Source organism: Lentinus tigrinus (assembly GCF_003813185.1).
Source record: "Lentinus tigrinus ALCF2SS1-7 unplaced genomic scaffold L226scaffold_2, whole genome shotgun sequence".
Classification (NCBI taxonomy): Eukaryota; Fungi; Basidiomycota; class Agaricomycetes; order Polyporales; family Polyporaceae; genus Lentinus; species Lentinus tigrinus.
Window position 1 is genome coordinate 2,057,017 of NW_027137911.1, and position 24,224 is coordinate 2,081,240.

The window sequence follows — 24,224 nt, forward strand, 5'->3', positions numbered from 1 at the left end:
TGAATTTGCCTCGGGAGTGCGCCTTTGAAGAGCCCATCCCGAGACGTGCTCAAGGAGGTCGGACTTTCGTGACATGACGCGTTTCAATCACGTGAATCGTGACACGCCGCGCAGGCTTTTCCTGCCAACAATGATACTCAATCTCGTCGTCTTTTCCTCTGTTTCTCAGTCTGGAGCAAGCTTGCCAGTCTATCTGACTCTTCCACGTGGCCTATCTACACTTACTTTTTTTACGTGCTGTGGGCTAGCCTGTGGCCATTGAATTCACTCGCTCGGCTTTCAAACTGAAGAGCCTGGAGGACGACTCATCCGGACCTGGCAGGAAGCCCTCCTCCAGGCCACGCATCGAATAAACCTCAATGATGTGCCCTTGGCTGCGTTGTAAGGTGTTGCTGATCACTCACCTGCGAGTATACGCAGTGCCAATCAAACGACTGGACCGACGAGCATAACAAGAGTGAGTACGATCTGTTGCGCAACGGGAAGACACAGTGACACAAGCTGGAGATCCGTCGCAAGCTACACAGCGACGGCTGATAGCATGACAATGGCTCCTTTGGTGCGGTACCGGATCTCTATCCAATGCTCTCAGTTCGTTCATTCCGTTCCCTTGACATGGTGTGCAGACGGACTTCTCGTCCCCTCACCCGCACCCATGCACGTATGCTCCTGCCGTGATTTATCCCGCTCGGCCTTGATATGATTGATGAGTATGTCTCGAACGTCCACGGCTTCCGTACCAAGGCCGCCGTGGATGCCAGCGAAGGCCTGTACCCCTTTATGCTCTGCCTCTTCGGCCAGGAGATACCCCCCCTGAGTCTTTATACCTCTACGCCGTATGCACGCACATGGGCTTCACTGGAAGTCAATCGCGGCCGACGAACAGGTTGCCGAATGCGAAGCCCAGCAGCGGTGCGACCTCAGGCCATCGGTAAGCTTCATACGATGATGGCTGTTTTTGGGTTAGTACGAGAAGGTTTGCGCGTATATATATATTAGTATGGGAATGAAGTTCACCGTTGAGTTGAGCTGACGTTGAGTTGACAGGGGAGAGTTTGGGGATCCTCCCGAAGGCAAATCGCACGGCAGATCCGTCAAGGAAGTAGTTCCGTCACCGACGCGTTCGTTCACCGGCCGTGCTGGAAATGAGGATTTTGCTCTGGCCAACCTCTGGTGTCGCAAACGACTGCGACATTGATGTTCCCGGACAGAATCTGGCTCAAGCGTGGGGTGGCAAGTCCGACTGGTCGCCAACTTCGAAGCAACCACCGTTGGACTGCGGACACCCCACCAAGGTTGCAAGCCGATTATTGTCATCAGAACGATTTCGATGCATACCAGTAAGTCATGATCTGTGCCTCTTCCTCTATATCTACATTGAATTCCTCGTTAGCTTGATGCGCGGATGCAACCGACGCTTGGGTTACAAACATGATGGCACTGCAATAGCCCCACCCCGAAGTGCCATGCCGTGCGCTCTTCGATGTACTTAGTCCTCTCCTTCACTCGCCAACGTCAACATCTCGTTGACGCCCCTGATGATAGCGTCTGTCCAACACTCGTTCTGTACCCCGTCCAGACGCTGACGGGAGGTTCGCGTTGAGCACACCTTGATTGTCGCTGCACAGTGCCGCACGAGTTCTTCACTCCCATCTCCTCCAACCGGCGCGTGAAGAGGTCGACCGCGACCATCCAGGCCCAGCCGATGTCGCGTCCCTCCTTGTACTACTGGCCTGCTGCTCGCGCACGAGCGACCGCTCCCATGCGTCCTATGGTCTGTCCGCCGGCTGAGCGTATCAATCGAGCTAATGACCGAGCATTGCACTAGGACGTTCTGCACAAACGGCGAACGAGCTACTACCAGCCTAAGACGGTGCATATATAAATACGTGGGTCGTTCTGGGTACGCAGCCCACATAGAAACCTCGACTCCTAACTGACGGTTTCTCAGTCTCATCTAGCTCTTTGCCCGTCATACACCACTCGCATACTCTGACCCTATGGCTCCTTCCAACACACTCCCCTCTCTGTTCGAGCCGAAGAAATCTGTTACCGTCGGCACCGAGGACGGTCACGAACAGAAGTACCTCTACTTGCCGGAGACCATGGCCGACTGGCCATGGCCACGCAAGATCAACCCGTACTACGAAGAGGTCACCGCCGAGTCCAACGCATGGTTCAAGACCTTCAAGGCATTCACGCCTCAGTCACAGTATGCGTACGACAAGTGCGACTTCGGCCGCCTCGCGTCCCTCTCATACCCGGACGTCTCACGAGGTTAGTCGTATTTGCTATAGTCCTTGTAGTGGTGGGCTAAGGAGCACTTCATCCTGCAGAGGCGCTTCGCATTGGCGTTGATCTCATGAACCTCGTCTTCATCATCGATGAGTACACCGATGTCGAGCCTGCTCCCGTCGTCCGGGAGATGATTGAGGTCGTTATCGACGCGTTACGCAACCCCGACAAGCCCCGTCCAGAAGGCGAAATCATACTCGGCGAGATCACCAGGCAGTGAGTATTGTATATATATCCTCTGATAATTTCGCGCCTCACACCGTCTCTTCTGGCTCAGGTTCTGGGCGCGCGGACGGGCGATTGCAACCTTGGAGCCAGCGAAGCACTTCGTCGAGGCGTTCACGGACTACGTGAACTCGGTCGTCGTCCAGGCGGAGGATCGGGATAACGATACCATCCGTACTATCGACAGCTACCTCGAGACACGCCGTGAGAACATCGGGACACGCCCGGCGCACCTCCCTGCTGAGCTGCATCTCTCAATTCCGGACGAGGCATTTTACCACCCCATTATCAAAGAACTAGAGTTTCTGTGCGCCGATCTAGTACTCCTTGACAACGTGCGTCCATGTTTCTCTCAGACTCTGGTTGTCTTCTCTCCGTGTCCTGCGGTAGACGCCAGTGCTGACAGGTCATTCCCTATTCAACAGGACATTGCATCGTACAACAAGGAACAAGCAACGGGCGACGACCGGCACAACATCCTCACGATTGCCATGCACCAGTTCAACATGAGCCTCGACAGCGCCATAAACTGGGTCGCGAACCACCACAAAGAAGTCGAGATGCGCTTCCTCGATGCGCTGGAGCGCGTGCCGTCCTGGGGCCCGGCAGTCGACAAGCAGGTCGCGGTGTACATCGACCAGCTTGGCACCTGGCCGCGATCTAACTACTGCTGGGCTTTCGAGTCCGGGCGGTACTTTGGCAGCAAGGGCCGCGAGTACCAGAAGACGCGCCTCGTCCCCATGCTCCCCAAGCAACCCCAGAACCCGAACCTTCGCCGCGAGAACGTTGAGGTGCTGCTGGTGGATGAGCAGATGCCGATGCCTGTTGGCCTTGCTGTTACTGCCGTGGCTGCGTAGGTTGTGTTCGACGTTGGGCCCATTGGTAGTGGATTGTCGATTTACCTCGTACGCATTCATTCTCGCACTCTTTCATTCTCGCTCCGTGGTATCCGCCACGCTTTTCATCCCAGCTATCTGCTTACTGTTTTATCCTACATAAATATAAGTTACTGTCCAGATTATGCAGCGTGACTCCGGGGAGAGGGAGCATGCGGTTCCGCGCCGAGCTCGGGAGGATGCTGTGAGGGCCGGTCTCGAGCTGAACGCCTTTGAACCTGCGCCACATGGCTCGCGCCGCGCAGTGCTCATCAACGAGATGTGCATATTCAGCTAGGAACTATGTACAAGTAGATACTAGAGGCTCACTAGAGGCTCATCAATGGCCTAAAAAGTACTCGAAGACGAGCAGATCCTTGGTCAACTGCTTCCCATGCCTGTACCCGCAACCCGTGAGCGATTCGACACATTTCAGTCTAGGCATTCAAGTACGACTTACTTCGTCTTCATATGGTGCGCGAGGACATCTACGTCCCGCGGCATCCACATCGACTTGAAGCGCCAGGTACGCTTCGTGAGGTCATAGCATCTCTTGCACGTAGGCGGATGCTGCTCGGCAGCCATGAGCGCTGCAATCTCGTCGGCCTCCTCCTGGGGTATCTTGTACTCCGGATACACCAGCTCTTCCCCAGGATAGAGGAGCATCAGACATGCCTCGAGCGGCCTGTGGTTGTCGCGTATTGCATCCCCAGGATGGCTTCCATAGTTCCTGCAGATACAGACGTCAGCATGACACGATGCGATCCGATACGAGGCATGCAACTCACGGAGATAGCACTTGGACCCGGGCCTCGTACCAACGTTGCTCCGCCAGGACGTGGCTGAGCTATAACCCGACAAATCAGTCCATGCAAATGTGAGGCGCAGAGAGCCTGACGAAGGCGATGAAGACTCACAAGTATACCCCAACTCGACTCGTGCGCCGGAGGCAGCCTCGGGTCTCCGCACGCACAGACCAGCTGCCCGCTCCTCACGAGCTCATCCAGCTCAGCATGGGACGTGTCCTCCTCCACATCCAAAGCCTTCAGGGCCTCCTTGGCCGCCTTCTCGCCCTGCCACCTCGCCGAAACCCACGGAAGCTTCTTCGGCCGGTCGGACGGCCGCCTGCGCCGGTCCGAGTGCTCGTTCGGGGGCCAATTGTCGTTCCACTTCAGGTGCGGATGCTCCATCCGCCAGTGCGTGCATATGTCTTGCGCGGAGAGCGACGCTTCCAGCGGGCAGTGGTGGCAGATGAACAGCGAGGAGGCCTTTGCGAGCTCGGCGTCGACCTGTGCCGCGGCGTATGCGGGCAGAGACTCCTTCGTGGATACGAACCTCTGCCGTTCGTCGTGCTGCATCTTCACTAGGTCCCGTTTCGCGTCCGCTATGTACTGCAGTGCCTCGTCGCGCAGGCTGGCCTGGATGGGAACGAGGCGACCCAGCGTGATGGGCGTTTCGGCGTTGCTTTCGGACAAGATGGCGACGATACAGGGAAGCGCACTTGCGTCGTGGAGGTTGGGCATGAAGGAACGCTCGGCCTCGGGGACAGTCTTGACGAAGTCCTCGTAGTACGGAGCGAACTCGGCTTGACGTTCCTTGAGACGTGCTTCGAACGCCGCTTGGAGACGGGCTTGTTGTCTCTGCTCAATGAGGGCTTCCAGCTTCGGGCGTGCAGTCTTCCAGACTGATATCATGAGTGGAGTCAGAATCCAACAACAATCCAGCAACCGACGGAGATAGATAACGCACTTCGGTCGTTCAGCTTCGTTGGTTGGTTGAGGATATTGTCCCATGCGGCGTTGTTAACAGGGAAGTCGTCTTCGCTGTAGCCCAGCTCGAAGAGCTTGTCCTTCATACTGCAAGCGCTACCTGCATCAGCACATTGCATGCGAGAACAGGACATAGAGACGTACGCTCGACTACGGTCCGACTTCGCATTCTTCGCCTCCTCGTGCTTGTCGCAGAGGGTCTGATGCCGCCACTCCGCGACGGCTTGCCCATGCTATGTAAAACATACACGAAGTCAGCTCCGCACAAGACATCACATCGAACTTGGTGGGCTACTGACCGTTTGCATCTGTCGGACATACTCGCGCCGCTCATTGAGGAACGTTCGCAAGGTGTCGGAATCGCCCAAGCCCATGAGCCTGATAATCTCGTCCCGCACAGCGTTCGTCTCGACGACATAGTAATCGTGGTACTCGCGGTTTTGATCCGGATCACCTCGGAGGGCAGAAATGCGTCCTATGTAGGTGTAGGTCATTGGGAGTCAGCATTCATAGCCAGAGAGGTAAGGAATGCTATGGCGGAGAACTCACGGATAGAGTCGGATGACCCGGCAACGTACGCGAACCAGCAGCGACCCTCAGTATTTACTCTCGCGAGCTCAAGAAAGTCGAGCGTGTTTCCCGTTACCATGCTGTTCGCATGCGAAGAATGTCAGCTGTGATCCCTGAATAAACGATGCACCCTGCACGCGACTCACTTTGCATGATAGCACGGAGCGCAGAACCGCAGCGCGAGGTTATAGTCGACGTTCGTCGAGCGTTCGATTCCACAAGCCTGTTTCCGCATCATGCATGGATGAGTCGATGATAGTTGTGAATACATGGCGGACAGACTCACGAAGCAGTACTGGTCGAACAAGAACGCCGCATACCGCGGCTCTGAGAGGATCGGCGGGCAGTCCGGCAGCCCCGGCACGTTCCTCCGCGCCTCCTTCCACAGACACTCGTTCTTCCTCGACATCAGCATCGATCGGAAGAACTTGGAAGTACGCGACAGGTGGATGAGATCCACCGGGAGGAGCCATCCGACGATCTGCAAGCGGCGGGATGAGCCTCCAAAGAACGTGAAGTACCGACGAGCGGCGGGGACGCTTTGCGACGCACCATATAGAAGATCTCCGCGGGCATGTCTTTGAGCGCGGCGAGTTTGCCGACCTTTGCGCGAGAGCGAGGGCTGGGCACAGTGTTGCCCTTGGACGACGAGCTCTTTGCCTTGGATTTGCGGCTGTAATACGGGTGAGCCTTCCGGGGTACCAACCCTTGGCTGATGTTGAAGGCATCTGTACAACCGTCAGTATGCACGCTCTCGCTCATAATTCAAAGATCAGACTTACTGGTTGTGTAGTGCATGCTGGACATTGATATGTGGCTCGGTAGACGACGGTGTTGGAATAGCGGTGTCGCTTGCCACATCATGTCTTCTTATAGGTGTAGCCGCGGTAGCGGCCACCTGCATAGGGATTGTAGCTGGACCTGTGTCAAATGTGAGCAAAGCATACGCTTTGGCGTGCAATTGGAAGCGGCAATAATGACTTGAATAATGATATCACAACGTGAAACTTACGCTTTGTCAATTGACCCATGCCCCAGGGGGTGACGGTTCTGTAATGTGCTTACGAGCAAGAGTTATTCCCGCCATGTAGCTTTGGTTCTCGCTTTTGAGTGTGTAGAAGGCCAAGTGGTTGGACACGATTGACATGGCATCGTTGTGGAAGTTCTCATTGTCCAGTCGTCGTCAGAGCCTTCGCCAAGAGTGTCTAAAGTTGCAAGCCGTGCACAGTGTACAATGCGGCAAGAAAGAGCAGGGCGAGACTATCAATGCGACAGGCTGGAAGAGGCTTGGAAGTTGGAAGAAAGACTCGGTTTCAGAGCGTGTTGGCGTCGCGCGACGCGTCACTCCCCACGTGACCTAGACGCGTCATGTCACAACTGCGCCCACGAGAACAGGAGGCGAGGCGGGATGGTATCTGCACCGAGTAAACATTACTCAAAATCTTATAGGATGTACTGCATCAAATCTGAGGGCAAGAGAAAGCATCGGTGCAACAAGACTGACGAAAGCTAACAGTCCAGGCAGCTAACTTCTCGAGTCACGCGTGCCCTACAGTTCATCGGGCTCGACATCGGAATCCATCTCCTCCCCCTCCTCGTCGACCGGCACATATGGTACCTCCTCCACGAGCTTCATCGTCGCAGCATCATGTGCGCGCATAGCAGCCCCCACCGCCCTCTCTGCCTGCTTCTTCGCGAGCCCTCGCGCGCCTCACGAGCCACGGCCCACACGACGTGAGCTGCGGGTCGCCCGTGTGCAGGGAAGGATCGCCAGTGGCGACCATGTGAGGAAGTCGTAGTCGAAAATATCTGGCAGGGCGCGCACGAGAAATTACTCTCCGTTATCTGTAACACTGCAACGAACGCCTCCTTTTCTCGGCGACAATTTCCTGCACTTACGTTCCGAGGGGTCGAAAGTCTTGATCAGTATTCTTATTCGAGCAGGTTGAAAGCCTTTCCTGACTGGTATAAGGATACTTCTCGCACAAGATCTAGTCTATCAAAATGCTTACTTTCGGTGATCCAAATTATATCGCTTCATTAATTCCCGAAAGGATGCTTTCTATGCAGTGTTATGAGCAGGGTGTGATTGCCTACAGGTATCTTGACGCTCCACCAGCCGTTCGCGACGCAGACTGATAAGAGGAGAAGTGAGGGTTGCTTTGACGGTGGATCGGGAGGTATGTCTGCCCCTCGTCTTCGCGTAGACTAGGATGGCAGCTGAAGCTGAAGATGCGGAGAGTTGGCCGGAATATTTGTTTCCTAGGAGTTGGAGACGATTGACGTTGGGATCGTTGTCGAGGTTATGTCCCCCCATTGTCGATAGGATTGATGTTGTCAAAGTCTTCTCCAAGGGTACTTATTAACAGCTAAAGGCCGTGTACGCTGCACCAAGTCAGTGAGGAAGAGTGCGGCAGGCTGAAAGACAACTTTAAGTTTCAAGACAGCGTTCTCGTGCACGTTCGGCCGATATCGGGCCGGATTGGAGCGCCCGACGAACTTCGCTGTCTTGACGCCAAATCCGAGCACACATTCCTCCTCGTGTTCCAGTTCTCCGCCACTCGACAGGCTTAGTAGCTGATACACACGTGGCTGCTTGAGCTTTCTGCGACGTGGACGTATTCCTCGACATACAGTCCAGTATCTCCCCGCGAACCTTCCGGCCATCCTGCCACGCGAGGACTTTCCTGACTGAGACCTCGGGCGCAAGCATGCCTTCCGGTCCATTGTCCAAGCAACCCCACGGTGTGTCTTCGTCTGGGAAACTGATCTGCACGGCAACGCATAGCAAACATTTCTATGAAGGCCCAGCGACAAAAAGTGCGATTACTGTCGTACCAGTGCAATCACATCCCCGGCGTCGTGGGGGGGCATTGAGGTGGACATTGAGGTGCAAGAAATCCCCGAGAACGAGCTTGTGTATGCGTTTGCGCGATGCGAGTTATAGGAGGCCCGCTATGGACTGCAGTCCGTAGGTGCGGTCGGCGCAAGAGCAGGTACTGCTGCTATGCTCGCGCGAGGTGCGTCTGTATGATATATCTACTTACGGATCCCCTTTCTCCTCTACGTTATGCGTCGGCATCTCGAGCTTCGCCTAATATTCGCGCGTGTACGTTGTCTGCTCATCAGTTCCATTACAGCGCAAGAATGAAGTCCGGATACCTGTGTTTCACGAAGATGAATTCTCCCTTCTGGCAAGTCATCCAAAATCGTGGACTGTTGCAAGAGGCTCCATGACTGGTTCAACCACGGCTACCACGGTAGGTCATCGTTTTCGTCCCGCTATGCTGCTCTTCTGAGGGTTGATATCCCTGCAGGCGACCACAGCCTGCTCGCGGACCATGGAGAGTACTCCCTCGCGCGCGCCCTAGAGACCATCGACAACTATTTCCGTCGCCGCGATCATCCCGCATCGTTGTATACACCCCTCTCTGCCTTCATCTCCGGTGACTCAGGCTTCCATTCCGAACTCATCCCTCACAACAGCCTCAGGAACGCTGTCTCATCAACCTCAACCGTCTCGTCCCTGAAGTCGCCCAACTCAACTACAACTGCCGCCATCTATCATACTGGACAGCTTCTCTGGGCACGCCGTTCTCGCATATCCCTCCTACCCGATCCTTGGTCAAAGCCAACGACGAGCCCAGTCTGCGCGGGGCGAACTACATCCAGGCCCGCGGGTACTCCAAGGTCGACGTCTATCATTGTTGGTTCTCGTGGCACACTGGACGTTCCTGTGTTGTTCGCTCGTCTCTCTTTGTGCTCTGGTTCTATGTGAATCCACGGCTGTCCCGACACTGCTTGCTATATGTATAAACAAGATTCCCTTAGCTATAAACAATATGAGACTTGTGCGGCAGCTGGACCCGGCTCTCTTTTCGAGTCGGGGCCACCGCGCGATGCCGACAAGAAGCCCGCCTGTGACGTTGCGCGAACGTGGATCGTTATCTGCTGTCTGTCTTTTTCGCTTTCGCTAGGCCTTCTTCCGTGATTTGCAGGATGCCAGTACTCGACGTCACGTTGTCTCGTTCTAAGCCTCTCGCATCCCCAGCTACTGCCCTCTCCCCCGCTCTCTCTTCATCGTGCTCGCTGCAAGCATCTTCGACAACGACCACGATGTCGACGACGACGCCCCCAGACCGCGTCCCTTTCCGCACCTTCAGCTGCCCTACAGTTCATCCCGAGAACAAGGTCGCACTCGGACGCAACCACGCCTCCTGGTTCCTCGTATACCCGACACCCTCCGAATTCTCTGGGCGCCGCGTCGCCATGTGTCTCAACTTCGTCGCTCTTGGAGACACTCTCGCTGTCGGCGCGTGCTCTCCCGCTGGCAACCCCGTCTTCGCCGTAGGAGGGACAGACGCAGAGTCGGTGATGAGCGCGCTATCCTGTATGCGCGATGAAGCGGACAAGTCGCCTGTTGCGTTTTCGAACGGCAAATACCCCGAGGACAACGAGTTTGGATTGCGGGCAGACGTTGAGGTGTTGGTCCCGGAGAATGAGCTGATGTATGCGTGCGCCCGGTGCGGGAAGTGGGAGGCCCTGCACGGACCGCGCTTCCTGCGTTGCAGTGGGTGCAAAAGCAGGTATTACTGCTCAGTTCAGGTATGTCGTTGTTCTCGCATGTCGTGTAATGCGGTATGCGGTTGTTCGCCTTGATATGTTCCGCTGACACGCACGTTCTCCCGTAGTGCCAGACGTTCGACTGGAAGACGCGTTATCACAAGGACGAATGCGGTTTGCTGAAGCAGGGAAAGGCTCACGAAGTCGAGAGCCGTCGGAAACTCCACAATAACGGCTGGTGGTTTGACCACAGTCCCATAGGTTCGTCGCGCGTGGAAGTCTATCACACACATGCTAACCACCCTATCCATTATCAGGAAACAACACGCTGCTCGCAGACAGCGGCGAGCATACCCTCAGCCACGCGCTCCAACTCGGCGACTACGACTACCTCGCCTATGGACGACGCTCCCCTCCGCCCGACGTTCCCCAAGCCCAACACGCATCCCTCTCCCCGCCCCCCATCCTCTCCCCGACCCTCGCCGAAATGCACGCCAAGCAGCCATCAGACTTCGCGTTCGTCCCGACCGGCAACCGCGCGTACGACACGTACCTCTGCACCATGCACCGGCTCGTCACGTCCGACCTATCCCTCTGGCACTTGCTGAAGACGATGGGCCGGAGCGGCCTCGCCCCGAACAGGTTCTCGGATCGCGACGTCCCTGCGTTCGCGCCGCTGCCGGACGTCCCTGGCTTCGTGCCCTCGGGCGACCCCGTTCTCGACGAGTCCCGCATCTCCGAGCACATCCGGAGGCACGGCACAGAGGGAGACGCGACTCGGTTGACGGAGGTCGTGAAGACGCGTGCGGAGGCTAGGGAGGTGCGTGAGGAGCTGGCGGAGCAGCAGGCCGTGAGGGTGGAGGCTGGTGCGAAGGTCGTGGTGACGCATACTGCGGCGTTGAGGCGGATGGTAGACGAGTTGGGAAAGATGGGCAATATCTATATTGTTGGCGAGTGAGAGCCTTTTCTGGGGGACGGGGGAGGAGATGAGTTGCGATAGCGGGTCGGAAGGTGGTAGGGCGTGACTTCGGAGTAAAGTACTTGGACGGACTTCCCGTCTTGTTGTACAGATATTTATTGTCGTCTTAGCATGTTTTCTGAACTGATTGTGAGGCTCTGGCCGAATAAATACTCGCTCCATGCCCTTTTGCGCCTCCGAGTCCGAGGACTCCGAGGAGGAAGGTGTGACAGGACGCGTCGCGGTCACGTGAGGAGTGACGCACCGTGTGGTTGGAGGCTTCGCGGGGGCTCAGTTTTGGGAGGCGTAGACTGGCTTGGGGGAACCTTATTGACGTCTCCAGAAGACTGGCTGCATGGCTCCCGCGGGTGCGCTATATCAACCGTATCTTGTTGTGCTTACACTTCGTGTACCGCCAGCAGCAGATTTCACAGGTAACAACAGCCTGCTGAGGACTCCGAGATAATTCGAACGAGGAACTAGTCTCGGCGAGGACGGAGAGCGCAGCTCCCCATCCCGGACGCCCAGCCGTGTAAACTTGGGAACATGTACTCCTACTGTATCTCCCTCTGCACGATAACTTCCACAGATACCATTGCTGAGCTTATAGCCATCATCCGGACATTTCCCGCTCCTCGATGCGCATCTCGTTCTTCTCTTCCAGTTCCTCGCCATCGTGTGCGATCGAGTCGTCCGAGGTCGAGGTTCCGATGGTCCGAACAGGCCCTTTGAACCACTTGCGCGCCGAGAATATCCACGACAGCGAGGCGAACATGAACACGCCCATGATGACCACGACCGTATAATCTAGATCAGAGAGGGATCATCAGTCATCAGTTGGTCTAAATCATTGTATGAGTGACCCGAATCGAGGAGAAATGCGTACTCATTGTGTCTGCTGTCGGGTTGACGCCGGAAGGGAACAGGAAGAGGACGATGACGAAGGCGGTCCACGCGACGGCGGTGCTTCCGATGGGCATGTACCACCACCCGAGGGAGAACGGACCAGGCTCGAAGGTGTGCCGTCCGGAGGTGAGCCGCAGGAAGATCGGGGTGATGTACGACGTGTACAGCGCTATGACCGACGCTCTGCCGGAATTCACTGTCAGACTCGAGACCCAGCGCTGCAAGGGACATCACTAAGTAGGAACTGAACGTACCCAGCGAGCGACGTGAGAGCAGCATCCGAGAAACTCAGCAGCCCCAGGATGGCCGAGAGCGCCATGACAAGCCACACCCCATTCACCGGGGTCCTCGTCCCCGGATGGACGCGTTTCCACCACTTGGACCCAGGGAGCGCGTTATCCCTCGAGAACGCAAAAATGACCCTCGACGCGTCCACGCCCTGGGCCATCCCGCACGCGTACCCGAGCACGATGAGGATGCTCCAGACGACGAGCATGCCCGGCTTCCCGAGGACGTCGAGGTACAGCTGGCCGGCGGGAATGGTGAAGTCCGTTTGGAGCAGGCGCGGGATCGAGGCGGTCGAGAAGGAGATGGCGATGAAGAGGAGCCAGCCGAGGAGGGATGTGGAGGCGACGGCGGAGACGATGGCGATGGGCGCGACGCGTGCTGCGCCGGTTGTTTCTTCGGAGAGGTGGGCGGCGGAGTCGTCTGTGTGTATTGTGAGCTAGCTGACGAGAGCCGGTAGTGGAAGATGGGGAAAAGACTCACAGCCCACCATAGTCCACATCGGGGCATAGAACGACAGGAGGAATGCCCACCCATCTGCAAGAACAGTTAGCATCGTTGTGCTCAGACACTATGAGTGCACACGCACTATTCGACCATCCGGTGTTGTTCTCGAAGCTCGTGAATGCCGTCTTGGCAGACACCCTTTGTCCTCCGCTGCACACGAGCAAGGCAACCGTCAACGCGATAAGTGTCCCGACTAAATCAAGTCACACTACAGGTGAGCCTGGCAGTGGTCAATCACACGTGAAGAACGGAGACAAAGCGTACGATTGAGAACGACGTAGTACACGTTGATGCGTGCGAGTATGCTTGTTTTGAAGGAGCACACGATCCCGTGTGAGACGAGCAGGGCGATCATGAGTCCGTACGTCGGTCCTAGTCCTAGCTTGACCGCCCCGTCGGACCTTGCCTCCAGTGCGGTCGCGATCATCTGAGCTCTGTAGAGTGTTAGGGAGGTCAGAACTTGTTTCAAACCGAGACACGTCCCGGCGTATCGTACGCACGTGAGGTAGTCCGAAGAACACATCAGGGCAACCTGCCCGGTAACGTTCGCCCATCCAGTGATCCAACATGCCAGGGGTGCCCAGCGCCGTGGGGCAAGTCGTGCCGAGAAGTAGTAGAGCCCTCCGCTCGTTCTGCAACGTTCCGATGTTAGTGCAAGCACCTGATATGCCAGAAGAGAAGCGTACGGCATCGCAGATGTTAGTTCAGCCATGGATGCGGCCACGGTCATGACGAACATGCAAGGGATGATCCACCCATATACCATCCCAACATGTCCTCCTGTGCGCATTCAGTCAGCAAATGTACTCCAGCGAGCTCGCTATGCAATATCATCGAGGGACGCACCGGATGCAAGAGGAAACGGGAGAGTCACTGTAACTGAAGCCAAGGGCGTCAGGATGGAGAGGACAATCGCAGTGGACTCGATCAGCTGAAGCAGACGATAGTCAGCGACAGAGAGAGGTAACAGGTCTGCGTATGAAAAGAGCCATACGCACTGATATCTTCCGCCTAAACTCGCTCTTGTATCCCAGCTTCGCGAGAAGGAGGTCATCAGCGTGCCGGATTGTAGCCAAACTATCATGTTCGTCGAGCCCCGCCTCCTCGCAGGTCACCACAGTCCGTTTCTCGTCTGAAGGCATCGTCGCTCCAAGGTGCAGAGATGGCAAAGGCTCATGCCACGGGTGTCCGTCACCCGTGTGCACGTATCTCCGGTAGGCTTTAACCTGGACATCAGCGTCTGCGAAATTGAATGCTCAGCCCCGATTGAGTGCAAGGAGAGTTAAGATTACCGCGATATCTGCGCGAGCGTCCAGGCTCCAACTTCCTCCGCTGGGACCGGGCGAAGTGCTTCTACGGAACGTCAGGCAAGCCAGCTGATGTTGGCGTGTGAGTGACCTGGACGGTATCAACTTGAAGGAGTGGTTCGACTCACAGGGATAGCACACCAGGTGGTATTCACCGTGGAGTACATGTACGGAAGCCGCATGAGACCGTGAAGAGAGGACGAACGGTTCCGCCCAGGTCTTGTCAGATACGCTACTCCTGCGCTATATCTCCGTTGCGGACGCGAACAGACTGTTTACAGGTCCCCAGGGAATGGCGATGCAACCCTGTCGAAGTCTTGATGGACGCTTGGAGTCGCAGCGGAGAAGTGCATATCGGTGATACGCCGTCCGGTCGGGATACTGGCCACCTGCGGTCGTGGAGACTTGAAGAAGTGCGGAGCAGAAAGGCGCCAGCCAAGGATCTCCGTGTTCCCTGTGATGCGTTCATTGAGCCGAAAATTCGCTTTCTTGATCATAGTAAAACGCACCTGTCTCTTCGTCAGTAGTAGAGGATGCACGGACGCACCAAGTTCCGAGACACTACAAAACGCGAAGCCAAACGGCAAGTACTGGCAAGATGACTGTTGTAGTACAACCGCAGGCTGGAAAACGATGTCAGCAGCTTGAGCCTACGGAAGCTTCAAGCTAGTTGACGATAGCATTGGTAATGGATGTAAGAACGAGGAGAAATACGTGAACGGCTTCGCAAACACGACGCGAAGATCGTGTCGGGATATCCCGGGCCGAAGGAACGGTCCCGCGCTTACCACAGCGCAACCGTGCCGCGGCGTCCGGAACTGTACTTCAAGTAACTTCCATTCACCAAAGATTATTTGCTCTTCTGTCTGTGTTTTTGCGTGTGGAATTTACTGATACACTCACCTGGGAGGGGGGTATGTTTAGCCGAATGTACATAGCAAGGCTCAAGCAATCGGTGTAGCCTGGGGACCCAGAGGTAGGATTAAAAGGTATGGTTCAATACACGGATAATCTGACTGAGTCTCGGCATTATTTGAAGATAAACCTGTGACCACTACATGATACGCAGGGCTGTGTATCCCGATGTGCGGCGAGGTTCTGAATCAAAACAATACGTGAACGACAGAGAGAATAAATACCTACTGTGACTCACTACTCGATGCGTGCCCGTTTCTTTGGTGGCGTCTGGGTCTGTGTCAGATGAGGACGCCCTGGAGTCACCGACCTAATTCCCGTACCTCTGTGGAACTACTTGACTCGTCTCCCGACGCCTCGGCCTCGTCTTGAAGGCCCAAATCTTCCAGAGGATCTTCATCGACATCCATCGTATCCTCCCCTGCAGACTGCTCCTCGTCGATCCGCGTCGACGTCTCTCCTTTCTCCTGCTTCTCGGCCTTCATCCTCTCCTTTTTCGCCTTCTTCGCAGCCTTCCTCATGGCCGTTCTCTTCTCTCCCAGCTGGGCGGCCTCCAACACTTTGCCCATGGCGTCCGTGAATTTCTCGTAGTACTCCGCCGCTCGTTTACCCTGTTGTTCCTTGGTTTCCCGCCCCCACAGCTCCCTCATGACCCGGTCCTCCAAGTTCAACTGCACCCCGCTCAGTTTCATCATTTCGTACAACGCGCCGACCATCGCATCGACGCCCTCCGGCCCTTTTCCTACCTCCTCGGCCTCCGCCTCTGTCTCTTTGTCCGACGAGGCAGAGCCAACCTCCGGGCCCGGGTTGACCTCCTCGGCCGCGCTCTGTGCTCTTCGAAGTTCTCTCGCGCGTTCCGAGTCTTCCTGCTGCCGCGCCACACGCCAGAAGTAGTCATACGCCTCGTTGCGGGTCTCTTTGAGCGCCCAAAGCTCCTGTTCTCCGTAGCTGTGGAGCAGGTTCGGCATGAATCCCGTACGCTTCAGGAGCGCGTTCAAGAACGTCTGCACCAGCGAGTCCAGATCGTCGGCGACGGTCTGCTTGAATGCGACACTGCCACGATCGAACGCGTGGCGGATCCGGCGTGTCGAGACGTAGCGCAGCTTGTCCTAGGAATGTAATGCGTATCTCGTGTGAGTATATAGGGAACACCGTGAGCAGTGGTTGAGAGAACGTACTGGCGGTGGACCTGGTCTCGCCGGCCTCGGAGGAGGGCGGTCGTATCAAGGTAATGGGCATATCTCTCTGCACCCGGAAATGATATAAGATACTTGACGTTGGGCTCTATCCAGATATAGTGCTCTTCAGGGTTCCATTCCCGGCGACGACCCATGCTGGTCACGGCAGTGTGTTGGAAGAAGACGGTGGGTTGGTCAAAGAAGACGGTGGGTTATAGGAGACGGGGAACAAACGCGCTGAAAGAGAGGACAGTTATATAGGCGTCGTGGTGGGTGGCGAAAATGGGGGACAATAGGATCGATCGCAAACCAAGCGTAACAATGAAACGTGGAAAGAACGCGTCCATCGCGGTCACGTGTCTTACCAGGTATTCACGCAAAGTGGCGCATTGCATTGAGAGCAACGCTCCTTTGCAGTACTCGGACTCGAGCTATAAAACGACCTTGATCGCAATTGTGATGATCGCACCATACAGCATTCAGGAGTGACTTTCTATCGATGATGCCTCCCTATTCTTCCACTGGTACCTCTTTCTCTTTCTTCTCGCCGTACCCATCCAGCTCCTGGACTGTCCGCACAAGCCCTTTGAACCTCTTCCGAGCAGAGAACACCCACATCAGTGCAACCAAAAAGAACATCGCCATGTTCCGTAAAGTGTGCGAGCTCAGAGGATCGGCCCGGGGAGCCAGACGCTCTGAAAGAAAGACGGCGATTCGTCCTTGTTGCGTCCTTGTTCACATCCCTGTATCCCGCCATCGTCCTCAGCTTCATCCTCGTCATCTCACACGGATGTTCTGCGAGTTTACGAGAGTCATTGGGCGATCTTTTATGCTCAGATATCACAACATGAAGAAACAAATGGCCTTTGCGACTGCATCGTGGCCCGGGCGCAACTGCGGTGCTTGAACTTCTCTCAATCCAACCCCACGCCTCCCACATCTCAGCTTGCCTCTCAACCGCTCCTGCATCTTGTATCTTGAAGCTTGAAGCTTGACTCTCTACCACCACCATGGCCTCCGCGCCCGCCACCGCCCACGTCCCCTTCCGGATCTTCTCCTTCCCCGACAGAAAGGACGACAACACCGCCGTCGCCATCGGACGCAACCACGCCTCCTGGTTCCTCGTCAGCGCGCGCCCAGAAGGCATCCCCATGCTCCGCGTCGCCCGCTGCCTCAACACAATCACTCCTGGGGACCCGAGCTCTGTCGGCGCGCGCTCCGCCGCTGGGCGACACGTCTTCGCCGTTGGGGGCAACTTCGGCAACAGGATCATGGACGATTTGGTGAGCATGCGCGATCGGGAGGGGCGTGCGCCCGTGGAGGTGCTGGAGGCGTACCCGGATGACCACCCGTTGGGATTGTGTGCGCTCGTGGAGGTGCTGGTGCCCGATGATGAGCTGATGTATGCGTGTGCTCGGTGCGGGAGGTGGGAGACGCAGTTGGGACCGCGATTCCTGCGGTGTAGTGGGTGCAAGAGCAGGTATTATTGCTCTACGAAGGTGCGTACTCGTCTTCAGTTCATCTCGCCACACCCTATTGCATGGAGAATTGCCGCGCCACACGCTATTGTCTCATAAGCATATACGCGCTTCTCCCGAAGAGAGTCCCTTATCTGACGCTCTCATAGTGCCAGAAGGACGACTGGAAGCCTGCATACCACCGAGGCGAGTGTAATCTTCTTCGAGAAGGAAAACACTTCGAAGTCGAGGACCGCCGCAAGCTGCACGACAACGGCTGGTGGTTCCACAACGGCGGACTCGGTAAGTCCTTCACCGCATTCGTCTATCTCACTACCACTGACACAACCATACCCATACGTACATCAGGAGACAAGGCCCTCATGGAGCCCACCGGCGAGTACGAATGGGAGCGCGCCCATGTCGAAGGCGACTGGGACTACATCGCCTACGGCCGGCGCATCCCGCCCCACGACGTCCCCTCCTCCGCCGGCGCCGCGCGCCCTTCCCTCTCCAAAGACTTCGTCGCCAGCCTCCCGCCCTCCGCGCTGCCCCCAGGGTTCATCTCGACCGGCAACGCAGAACAAGACCGCCGCCTGATCGAGCGCTTCCGCGCGACGGTCCTCGGCACCGACCAGCCGCTCCCGTTCTTCCTCAACCCGCTGCGCACCCCAGGGCTCGCGTCCAACATCGTCCCCGCGCGCGACATCCCCCCTCTCCCCCCACTGCCTGTCCCGCAGGCGCCGGGGTTCGTGTTCATGGGCGACCCGCGGATGGACCAGGACCGGCTCGACGCGTTCCTCGGCGAACACGGGACGGAGGCGGAGCGGGCGGCATTCGCGCGTGCGGTGGATGCGCGCGCGGCGTGTGTTCGGGCGCGGATGAGGCTGCTTGAGGAGAAGGAGAAGAGGGCGAGGGCGCATCGGAAGCTCGTGTCGGAGCATTTGCTGGCTGTGAGGCATAATGCGCGGATGGTCGACCGGGTGGCGGGGTGGGGGCGGGGTGGGGCTCGTGAGGATAGCGAGGACGAGGACGAGGATGAGGACGAGGAGGACGAGGAGAGTCGCGAGGATGAGGCGTACGAGGCGATGGCGCGTATGGTCATTAGGGGTGGGGAGACGAGTGATGACGGTGACGATTCAACCTCTTCGGAAGAGGATGGGGAGGGAGCTGCAACTGACCAGCCTTCCTGGCGGTCGAGGATCAACAAATAGAAGAGTGAGGCATGACAAATTGTCATCGTAATGTAGGATTTAGTGTCGTAGGATACAGTGCTCTGTGCCGCGCTAACGATCTTGGTTCGTAGAGAGCACTGCGGCCGAGGTAAAGTTGTGTACGACTACGAGGCTAAACGAGGAACGCGGTCACATGATATACGCGCGTCGTGCCAGCGTATTTACACGAATGAGAGAGCGTATGGATGTGGGACTTGACTAGCTTGAAGACATCGGAAAAGGGCATACGCAGCGATTTCTCCCAAGATAGAGCCCCTTTGGGGAGGACGAACAGACCTGGGAGTAAGCGTATGCGTGAAACAAGCAGAGACGATGGGCGACGAGGGAACACCATACCTCACGCCGGCTCAGGCTCTCTCTCGCCCTCATCAGCCTTTATCTCAGCTTTCTGGCTCTTCTCCTCGTACCTCCTGAGGCGCTCCAGCAGCTGCTCATCCAGTCTCGCCTTGATCTTCGCCTGCACCTCCTCATAGTCCTCCGCCAAATTCGCAAAGGCACCCATATAATGCTCGTACTCCTCCTCGGTCTTCTTCGGGTCGCCCTCATACAACGCCCATCGGTCCGGGAACCGGTTCCGGTTGCCCTGGAAGTAGTTACACTCCAGCACAAACGTGAGGTGCTTCATGACCGAGACCATGTCCCCGAACCGCGCGCTCCGCGCCGCCTCCGCCCGCGCGGTCTGCGGGCGCGGGGTTGTCCAGCCGTCGTAGTACCGGATGACGTCCTTGGCGTCGCGGACCTGGCCGAAGCGGTGCTCGCGCAGCTCGAGCGGGTCCGTCGCGAGCATCTTGCGGTACATGGCGAGCTCGGGGAGCCTGATCGCGCCCGCGAGCTTGCGCTGCACGAGGAGGGTGTGCAGGAAGACTTGGGTGAAGGAGGAGAGGTCGTTGGCGAGCGTGGGCTCTGCGGGCATCGGGTCGAAGAGGTTCACGATCTGGAATGTGGGCGCGAAGAGCATCTTGTCCTGAACGCCGTCGCGAGATCGAGAGCGTGAGCATCCTGTGGTTGGCACTGTTGCGCAGGAGACGAGAGGAGGACGTACTCGGGGCATGGGACACTTGTAGAAGTCGTCCGATGGGACGGGTTTCCCGTTCTTGTCGAGAGGTCTGGCGAGGGTGAAGTCGCGATAGTGGGTGACAATCCGGTCGGGGTAAATCTCGTAGCTCATGGCGGACGGAGGGAGGGCAAAAGAGAGAGCAGACGAGCAGCAGTCGCAAATTGCAAGACGGTGCAGAGCAAGTGCCCTATCGCGATTGCTTGAACTCTAGATCAGAGCTAACAAGGAAGCACGGAAGCAAGTTGCTCACGTGGACGGATTGCCTGACCGGGAGTATGTCTCGCTCGGAGCAGCGCATTAGAACGCGCCTCCTTGGGAGAAGCCATGTACTTATACAAGGGATATCTAACTTGTGGCGTAGATGATGTTCGCGTGTGGGAGCGACCTTGCGGGAGGATGACCTGAGGGCTGTCAGTGAATACCTACCGGTTGAGGCCACGGCAATCCACCCGACACACGGAGGCACTTGAACATACACTCTAACATTCTGGTAGTCAACTCCACAGCTCGCACCCACGTGGCACGCAGTTACAACTCGGATCCCGGGCTCTCCAGAGATACTTCGCGCTCTTCGATCGTTGTGCCGCCCTTCTCCTTGATTCTACCGACATCGCTGGCAGCAGAGTGGCTGCTGTCCGAGTCATCGACCGTGCGCACCGGTCCTCGGAACCATCTGTGCGCCGAGAGGACCCAGGACAGGGACGCGAAGACAAACACGCCCATGATGATCACGACAGTGTAGTCTGAATCGAGCAAAAGTGAGTGAACGTAGCAGGAAAAGAAAACTCGCACAGAGATACGGTACGCACTCATCGTCTCAGCCGTCGGATGTGCCCCGGGAGGAAACATGAAGATGACCATGAAGAAGCTGACCCAAGCGATCGCGATGATCCCAGAGGTCACGGACCACCTCCCGAGCGAGAACGGGCCCGGCTTGAACGTCTTCCTTCCCGAAGTGACCCGCAGGACGATCGGCGTAACGTACGAAATGTACAGTGCTATGACGGATGACCTGCGAGCGGACAGACGCCCCGATCAGTATTCAGTACTTAGTACTCAGTCGCAATCCCCTTCACCAAGAACCCACACCAGGAAGACACGACGTACCCAGCAAGGGACGACAGCGCGGTCGCAGAGAACCCCACCAACGAGCACACCACACACAAAGCCATAACAAGCCACACCGCACAAACAGGCGTACCCGTGCCCGGATGGACCCGCTTCCACCACCTCGACCCCGGGAGCGCATTATCCCTCGCGAACGCGAACACAACGCGCGACGCATCGACGCCCTGCGCCGCGCCCCCGACCCAGCCCGCGAGGATGACGAGGCTCCACACGGTGAGCATCCCGCGCTTCCCGAGCACGTCGAGGTACACTTTGCCCATGGGCATCGGGAAGTCCGCCGCGATGACGTCCGGGATGGACGCGGTCGCGAAGGAGACGGCGATGAAGAGGAGCCAGCCGGAGAGCGCTGTTACGCCGACCCCGGCGACCATGGCGATTGGGGCGACGCGCGATGCGCCTGTTGTCTCTTCGGAGAGGTGGGCTGCGCAGTCGTCTGGGTACGCATATAGTCGGGATTATGAGCGTAGTGCAGAGGGAGACGGACTCACAGCCTGTGAAGGTCCACATCGGGGCGTAGAATGAGAGCAGGAAGGCGAAGCCATCTGGGAAGAGCGCTGTGTCAGCGCGCTCGCCGTGCGACAGGGTTACTGGCTGAACGCACTGTTAGCCCAGCCCGTGTTGTTCTCGAACTTCGTGAACGCGGTCTTTGTCGACACTCTGTTCTCCCCGCTACAGACGAGGAGTGCGACGATGACCGCAATGGAGCTGCCGACTGCGAGTCGCGACAGAGTCACATCAATAAACACTCAACCTGATCCAGTCTGAGACAGGTAACGTACTGTTGAGGATCGCGTAGTAGACGTTGAGGCGGGCGAGTACGGCAGTGGCGGTGGAGCACACAACCCCATGCAACACAAGCAGGAGCACGGTGATCCCGAACGTCGGTCCCGGTTCCAAGATGATCGCGCCGTCGGAGCCAACGTTCACTGCAGTCGCAATCGTTTGTGCCCTGCCCAACCACAAAAGGCGTACGTGAGTTGCCGCTTTGCTTTCGAACTCGGAGATGGGAAATGTGATGAGATGAGATGAGGAGACAGGCAGCCCGGACTCACAGAGTGTAGTCGATGGACGCCATGAGGACGACCTGCCCCGTGATGTTCGCCCATCCGGTGATCCAGCTCGCCAGCGGAGCCCATCGCCGCGGGGCGAGCTTCGCCGAGAAATAGTAAAGCCCTCCACTAGTCCTGCAGGGAGGTAGTCCTGGTTCTCAGAGAGGGACTCGGATGAAGGTAGGAACGGAACAGAGTGAGTACGCACGGCATTGCGGAAGTGAGCTCTGCGAGAGAGCACGCGACGGTCATGGCGAAGAAGCAGGGGATGATCCATCCGAATACCATCCCGACATGCCCGCCTGTGTACAACGGTGTTCGTGTTCGTGTCAGCTCGACCATGCTGCGTCGTTGGGCCTGGAAGAAAAATAGCCGACGCACCAGCGACAAGGGGAAACGACATCTCCACCGAGACCGATCCCAGCGTGCCCATGACGGAAAACACGAAAAACGTCAGCTCCAAGAGCTGAGGACGGCAAGCAACTCGACGTCAGCAGGTATCGTAAGTTGTGGACATGGACATGGACGCACCGACAATTCGCGGACGAACACGCTCCGATAGCCCAGCTTTGCGAGCAGGACATTGTCCGCACGCTTGATCGCGGCGAGGTTTCCGTCGGCGTCGCGTCCGAGCTCCTCCAGCATTACGCTTTCAGGCTGTGTCCCTTCGGATTCGAGCTGCTTCTCTGTAGACATTCCAGCGTGAGGTTCAGAGTGATGAACGGGAGGGAACGGGGGGACGGGGAAACGCGAAGCTTGGAGCTTGGACCCAACCAACCTTGAACCGCGATCTATATGCCTTCCCGCCTCAGCGCATTGTATTTGCGCTTGCGGTTGCGTTCAGCACGAGTCTGAAGAGCGCGCGGGCGAGCACTGGAGCAAAATAAGATTACCGCAATACCTACGCTGCTCGCTATCTTAACTCCTCATCCCGGTGCCAACGGACCACTGATTCCTTCTAGTCTTCTAGTCTTCGGCGCAGCGTTCGACTCTCGACGAGTGACCCCAGCTCTGTGCGCTCCACTTGAGATCTTGAGACGATGTGGACGCATAAGTGCTATGGAGCAGCGTGATTCGCCTCCTGCGGACGGACATACGCAGACCTCGTGCGGTCCGCGTGAGGCCGTAACTCTGGAGGCTTCTTCTGTGGAAGTCTTGTTGGGGAGCTGTATCATTGAGCCTGCGAGGAAGACAGATAGGCTCTGGGAGAAGCAGAAGCTCAAGTGACCGATTGCGCGGGGCCGCCGGGTGAGGAGCAGTGCATGTACTGTAGGTCGGGCGAGCCTGAGGTCTGAGGGACGTACGAGGTGGCTAGAGTCAGAGACCTCGTCACTTCTGAGGAGCGGTGTGCATGCGACCTGTATTACAGTTCGTTAGTAACACAACTCTACCGATCTGAGGAGGAGACCCTCACCGTCGACGCGCTCTCAGGACCCAGCGACAGGTACCCAGCGAAACGCATGCATGGAAGCAGCGGAGGGAGACGCAGGAAAAAGTGCCCGAGATTATCCAAACCAGACCACCGTGACGGTCGCGGGCCGTCTAATAAGTTCACGTCGAGCCGTCTACTGGTTGACATATGCGCATGGACGCATGGAGCAAGCAGCTCAACAGATGCATGGGCGGCTGCATATATGCATACGTTGAGATACACCATGGCCACGAGGTGGAGAGAGTCTAAGTGAGCAAGATATGTAGGCACTACACCTGGTGCGAGCGTCCGGCGTACGGTGAACATGGGGATGACGGACATACTCATGATCTATCGTCAGGTTTAGCGCGAACTTTCAAGCCGGGTCCGAGGAGTATCGAGAGACCCTCCAGCTATCTCCGAGCTACGTCCACCTGCGATTGTTGTTACTAGCCCCGGCATCCAAAGCATTCTATTCCGCGGCACTGTAGAGCAGCTAGGGCATGGCATATACGCATACTGGCGGCCGCATTT

The 24,224-nt window shown here is 57.1% G+C and overlaps 9 protein-coding genes across 9 annotated transcripts; 3 read left to right on the top strand and 6 right to left on the bottom strand.

The window, feature by feature from the left end:
* The first annotated feature begins 2,087 nt into the window (after positions 1 to 2,087).
* Positions 2,088 to 3,398, top strand: L226DRAFT_478007 (terpenoid synthase). Its single transcript, XM_067676775.1, has 4 exons — positions 2,088 to 2,267; positions 2,339 to 2,511; positions 2,573 to 2,855; positions 2,946 to 3,398. Exons 1-4 carry the CDS (start codon positions 2,106 to 2,108, stop codon positions 3,375 to 3,377), a joined length of 1,050 nt encoding a protein of 349 aa, XP_067541996.1. The 5' UTR covers positions 2,088 to 2,105; the 3' UTR covers positions 3,378 to 3,398.
* A 337-nt stretch (positions 3,399 to 3,735) lies between these two features.
* Positions 3,736 to 6,532, bottom strand: L226DRAFT_566197 (uncharacterized protein; the record flags this gene model as incomplete). Its single annotated transcript, XM_067683875.1, has 12 exons — positions 3,736 to 3,793; positions 3,856 to 4,125; positions 4,184 to 4,242; positions 4,313 to 5,079; positions 5,145 to 5,251; positions 5,309 to 5,397; positions 5,464 to 5,639; positions 5,714 to 5,814; positions 5,881 to 5,957; positions 6,021 to 6,215; positions 6,287 to 6,462; positions 6,517 to 6,532. 12 exons carry the CDS (start codon positions 6,530 to 6,532, stop codon positions 3,736 to 3,738), a joined length of 2,091 nt encoding a protein of 696 aa, XP_067541997.1.
* Positions 6,533 to 9,850: 3,318 nt separating this feature from the next.
* Positions 9,851 to 11,255, top strand: L226DRAFT_453014 (uncharacterized protein; the record flags this gene model as incomplete). Its single annotated transcript, XM_067675105.1, has 4 exons — positions 9,851 to 10,339; positions 10,426 to 10,562; positions 10,640 to 10,846; positions 10,922 to 11,255. 4 exons carry the CDS (start codon positions 9,851 to 9,853, stop codon positions 11,253 to 11,255), a joined length of 1,167 nt encoding a protein of 388 aa, XP_067541998.1.
* Positions 11,256 to 11,868: 613 nt separating this feature from the next.
* Positions 11,869 to 14,095, bottom strand: L226DRAFT_452165 (amino acid transporter; the record flags this gene model as incomplete). Its single annotated transcript, XM_067675046.1, has 10 exons — positions 11,869 to 12,062; positions 12,142 to 12,344; positions 12,416 to 12,869; positions 12,930 to 12,983; positions 13,036 to 13,146; positions 13,218 to 13,387; positions 13,454 to 13,585; positions 13,640 to 13,733; positions 13,800 to 13,884; positions 13,952 to 14,095. The coding sequence occupies 10 exons, from the start codon at positions 14,093 to 14,095 to the stop codon at positions 11,869 to 11,871; spliced, it is 1,641 nt and encodes a 546-aa protein (XP_067541999.1).
* A 1,166-nt stretch (positions 14,096 to 15,261) lies between these two features.
* L226DRAFT_529832 (uncharacterized protein) lies at positions 15,262 to 16,567 on the bottom strand. Its single transcript, XM_067679701.1, has 4 exons — positions 16,354 to 16,567; positions 15,499 to 16,284; positions 15,404 to 15,445; positions 15,262 to 15,331 (listed from the first exon to the last, which is right to left on the bottom strand). The coding sequence occupies exons 2-3, from the start codon at positions 16,141 to 16,143 to the stop codon at positions 15,413 to 15,415; spliced, it is 678 nt and encodes a 225-aa protein (XP_067542000.1). The 5' UTR covers positions 16,144 to 16,284; positions 16,354 to 16,567; the 3' UTR covers positions 15,262 to 15,331; positions 15,404 to 15,412.
* A 536-nt stretch (positions 16,568 to 17,103) lies between these two features.
* Positions 17,104 to 19,240, top strand: L226DRAFT_529833 (uncharacterized protein). Its single transcript, XM_067679702.1, has 3 exons — positions 17,104 to 17,852; positions 17,981 to 18,113; positions 18,180 to 19,240. The coding sequence occupies exons 1-3, from the start codon at positions 17,364 to 17,366 to the stop codon at positions 19,022 to 19,024; spliced, it is 1,467 nt and encodes a 488-aa protein (XP_067542001.1). The 5' UTR covers positions 17,104 to 17,363; the 3' UTR covers positions 19,025 to 19,240.
* Positions 19,241 to 19,382: 142 nt separating this feature from the next.
* Positions 19,383 to 20,213, bottom strand: L226DRAFT_566202 (uncharacterized protein; the record flags this gene model as incomplete). Its single annotated transcript, XM_067683876.1, has 2 exons — positions 19,383 to 20,009; positions 20,088 to 20,213. The coding sequence occupies 2 exons, from the start codon at positions 20,211 to 20,213 to the stop codon at positions 19,383 to 19,385; spliced, it is 753 nt and encodes a 250-aa protein (XP_067542002.1).
* Positions 20,214 to 20,447: 234 nt separating this feature from the next.
* L226DRAFT_137787 (amino acid transporter) lies at positions 20,448 to 23,110 on the bottom strand. Its single transcript, XM_067672311.1, has 11 exons — positions 23,058 to 23,110; positions 22,811 to 22,965; positions 22,661 to 22,745; positions 22,488 to 22,581; positions 22,283 to 22,414; positions 22,010 to 22,179; positions 21,832 to 21,942; positions 21,719 to 21,772; positions 21,210 to 21,663; positions 20,912 to 21,114; positions 20,448 to 20,845 (listed from the first exon to the last, which is right to left on the bottom strand). The coding sequence occupies exons 2-11, from the start codon at positions 22,922 to 22,924 to the stop codon at positions 20,631 to 20,633; spliced, it is 1,632 nt and encodes a 543-aa protein (XP_067542003.1). The 5' UTR covers positions 22,925 to 22,965; positions 23,058 to 23,110; the 3' UTR covers positions 20,448 to 20,630.
* On the bottom strand, positions 23,111 to 24,201 carry L226DRAFT_137833 (uncharacterized protein). Its single transcript, XM_067672312.1, has 2 exons — positions 23,694 to 24,201; positions 23,111 to 23,637 (listed from the first exon to the last, which is right to left on the bottom strand). Exons 1-2 carry the CDS (start codon positions 24,036 to 24,038, stop codon positions 23,206 to 23,208), a joined length of 777 nt encoding a protein of 258 aa, XP_067542004.1. The 5' UTR covers positions 24,039 to 24,201; the 3' UTR covers positions 23,111 to 23,205.
* Between the last annotated feature and the right edge of the window lie 23 nt (positions 24,202 to 24,224).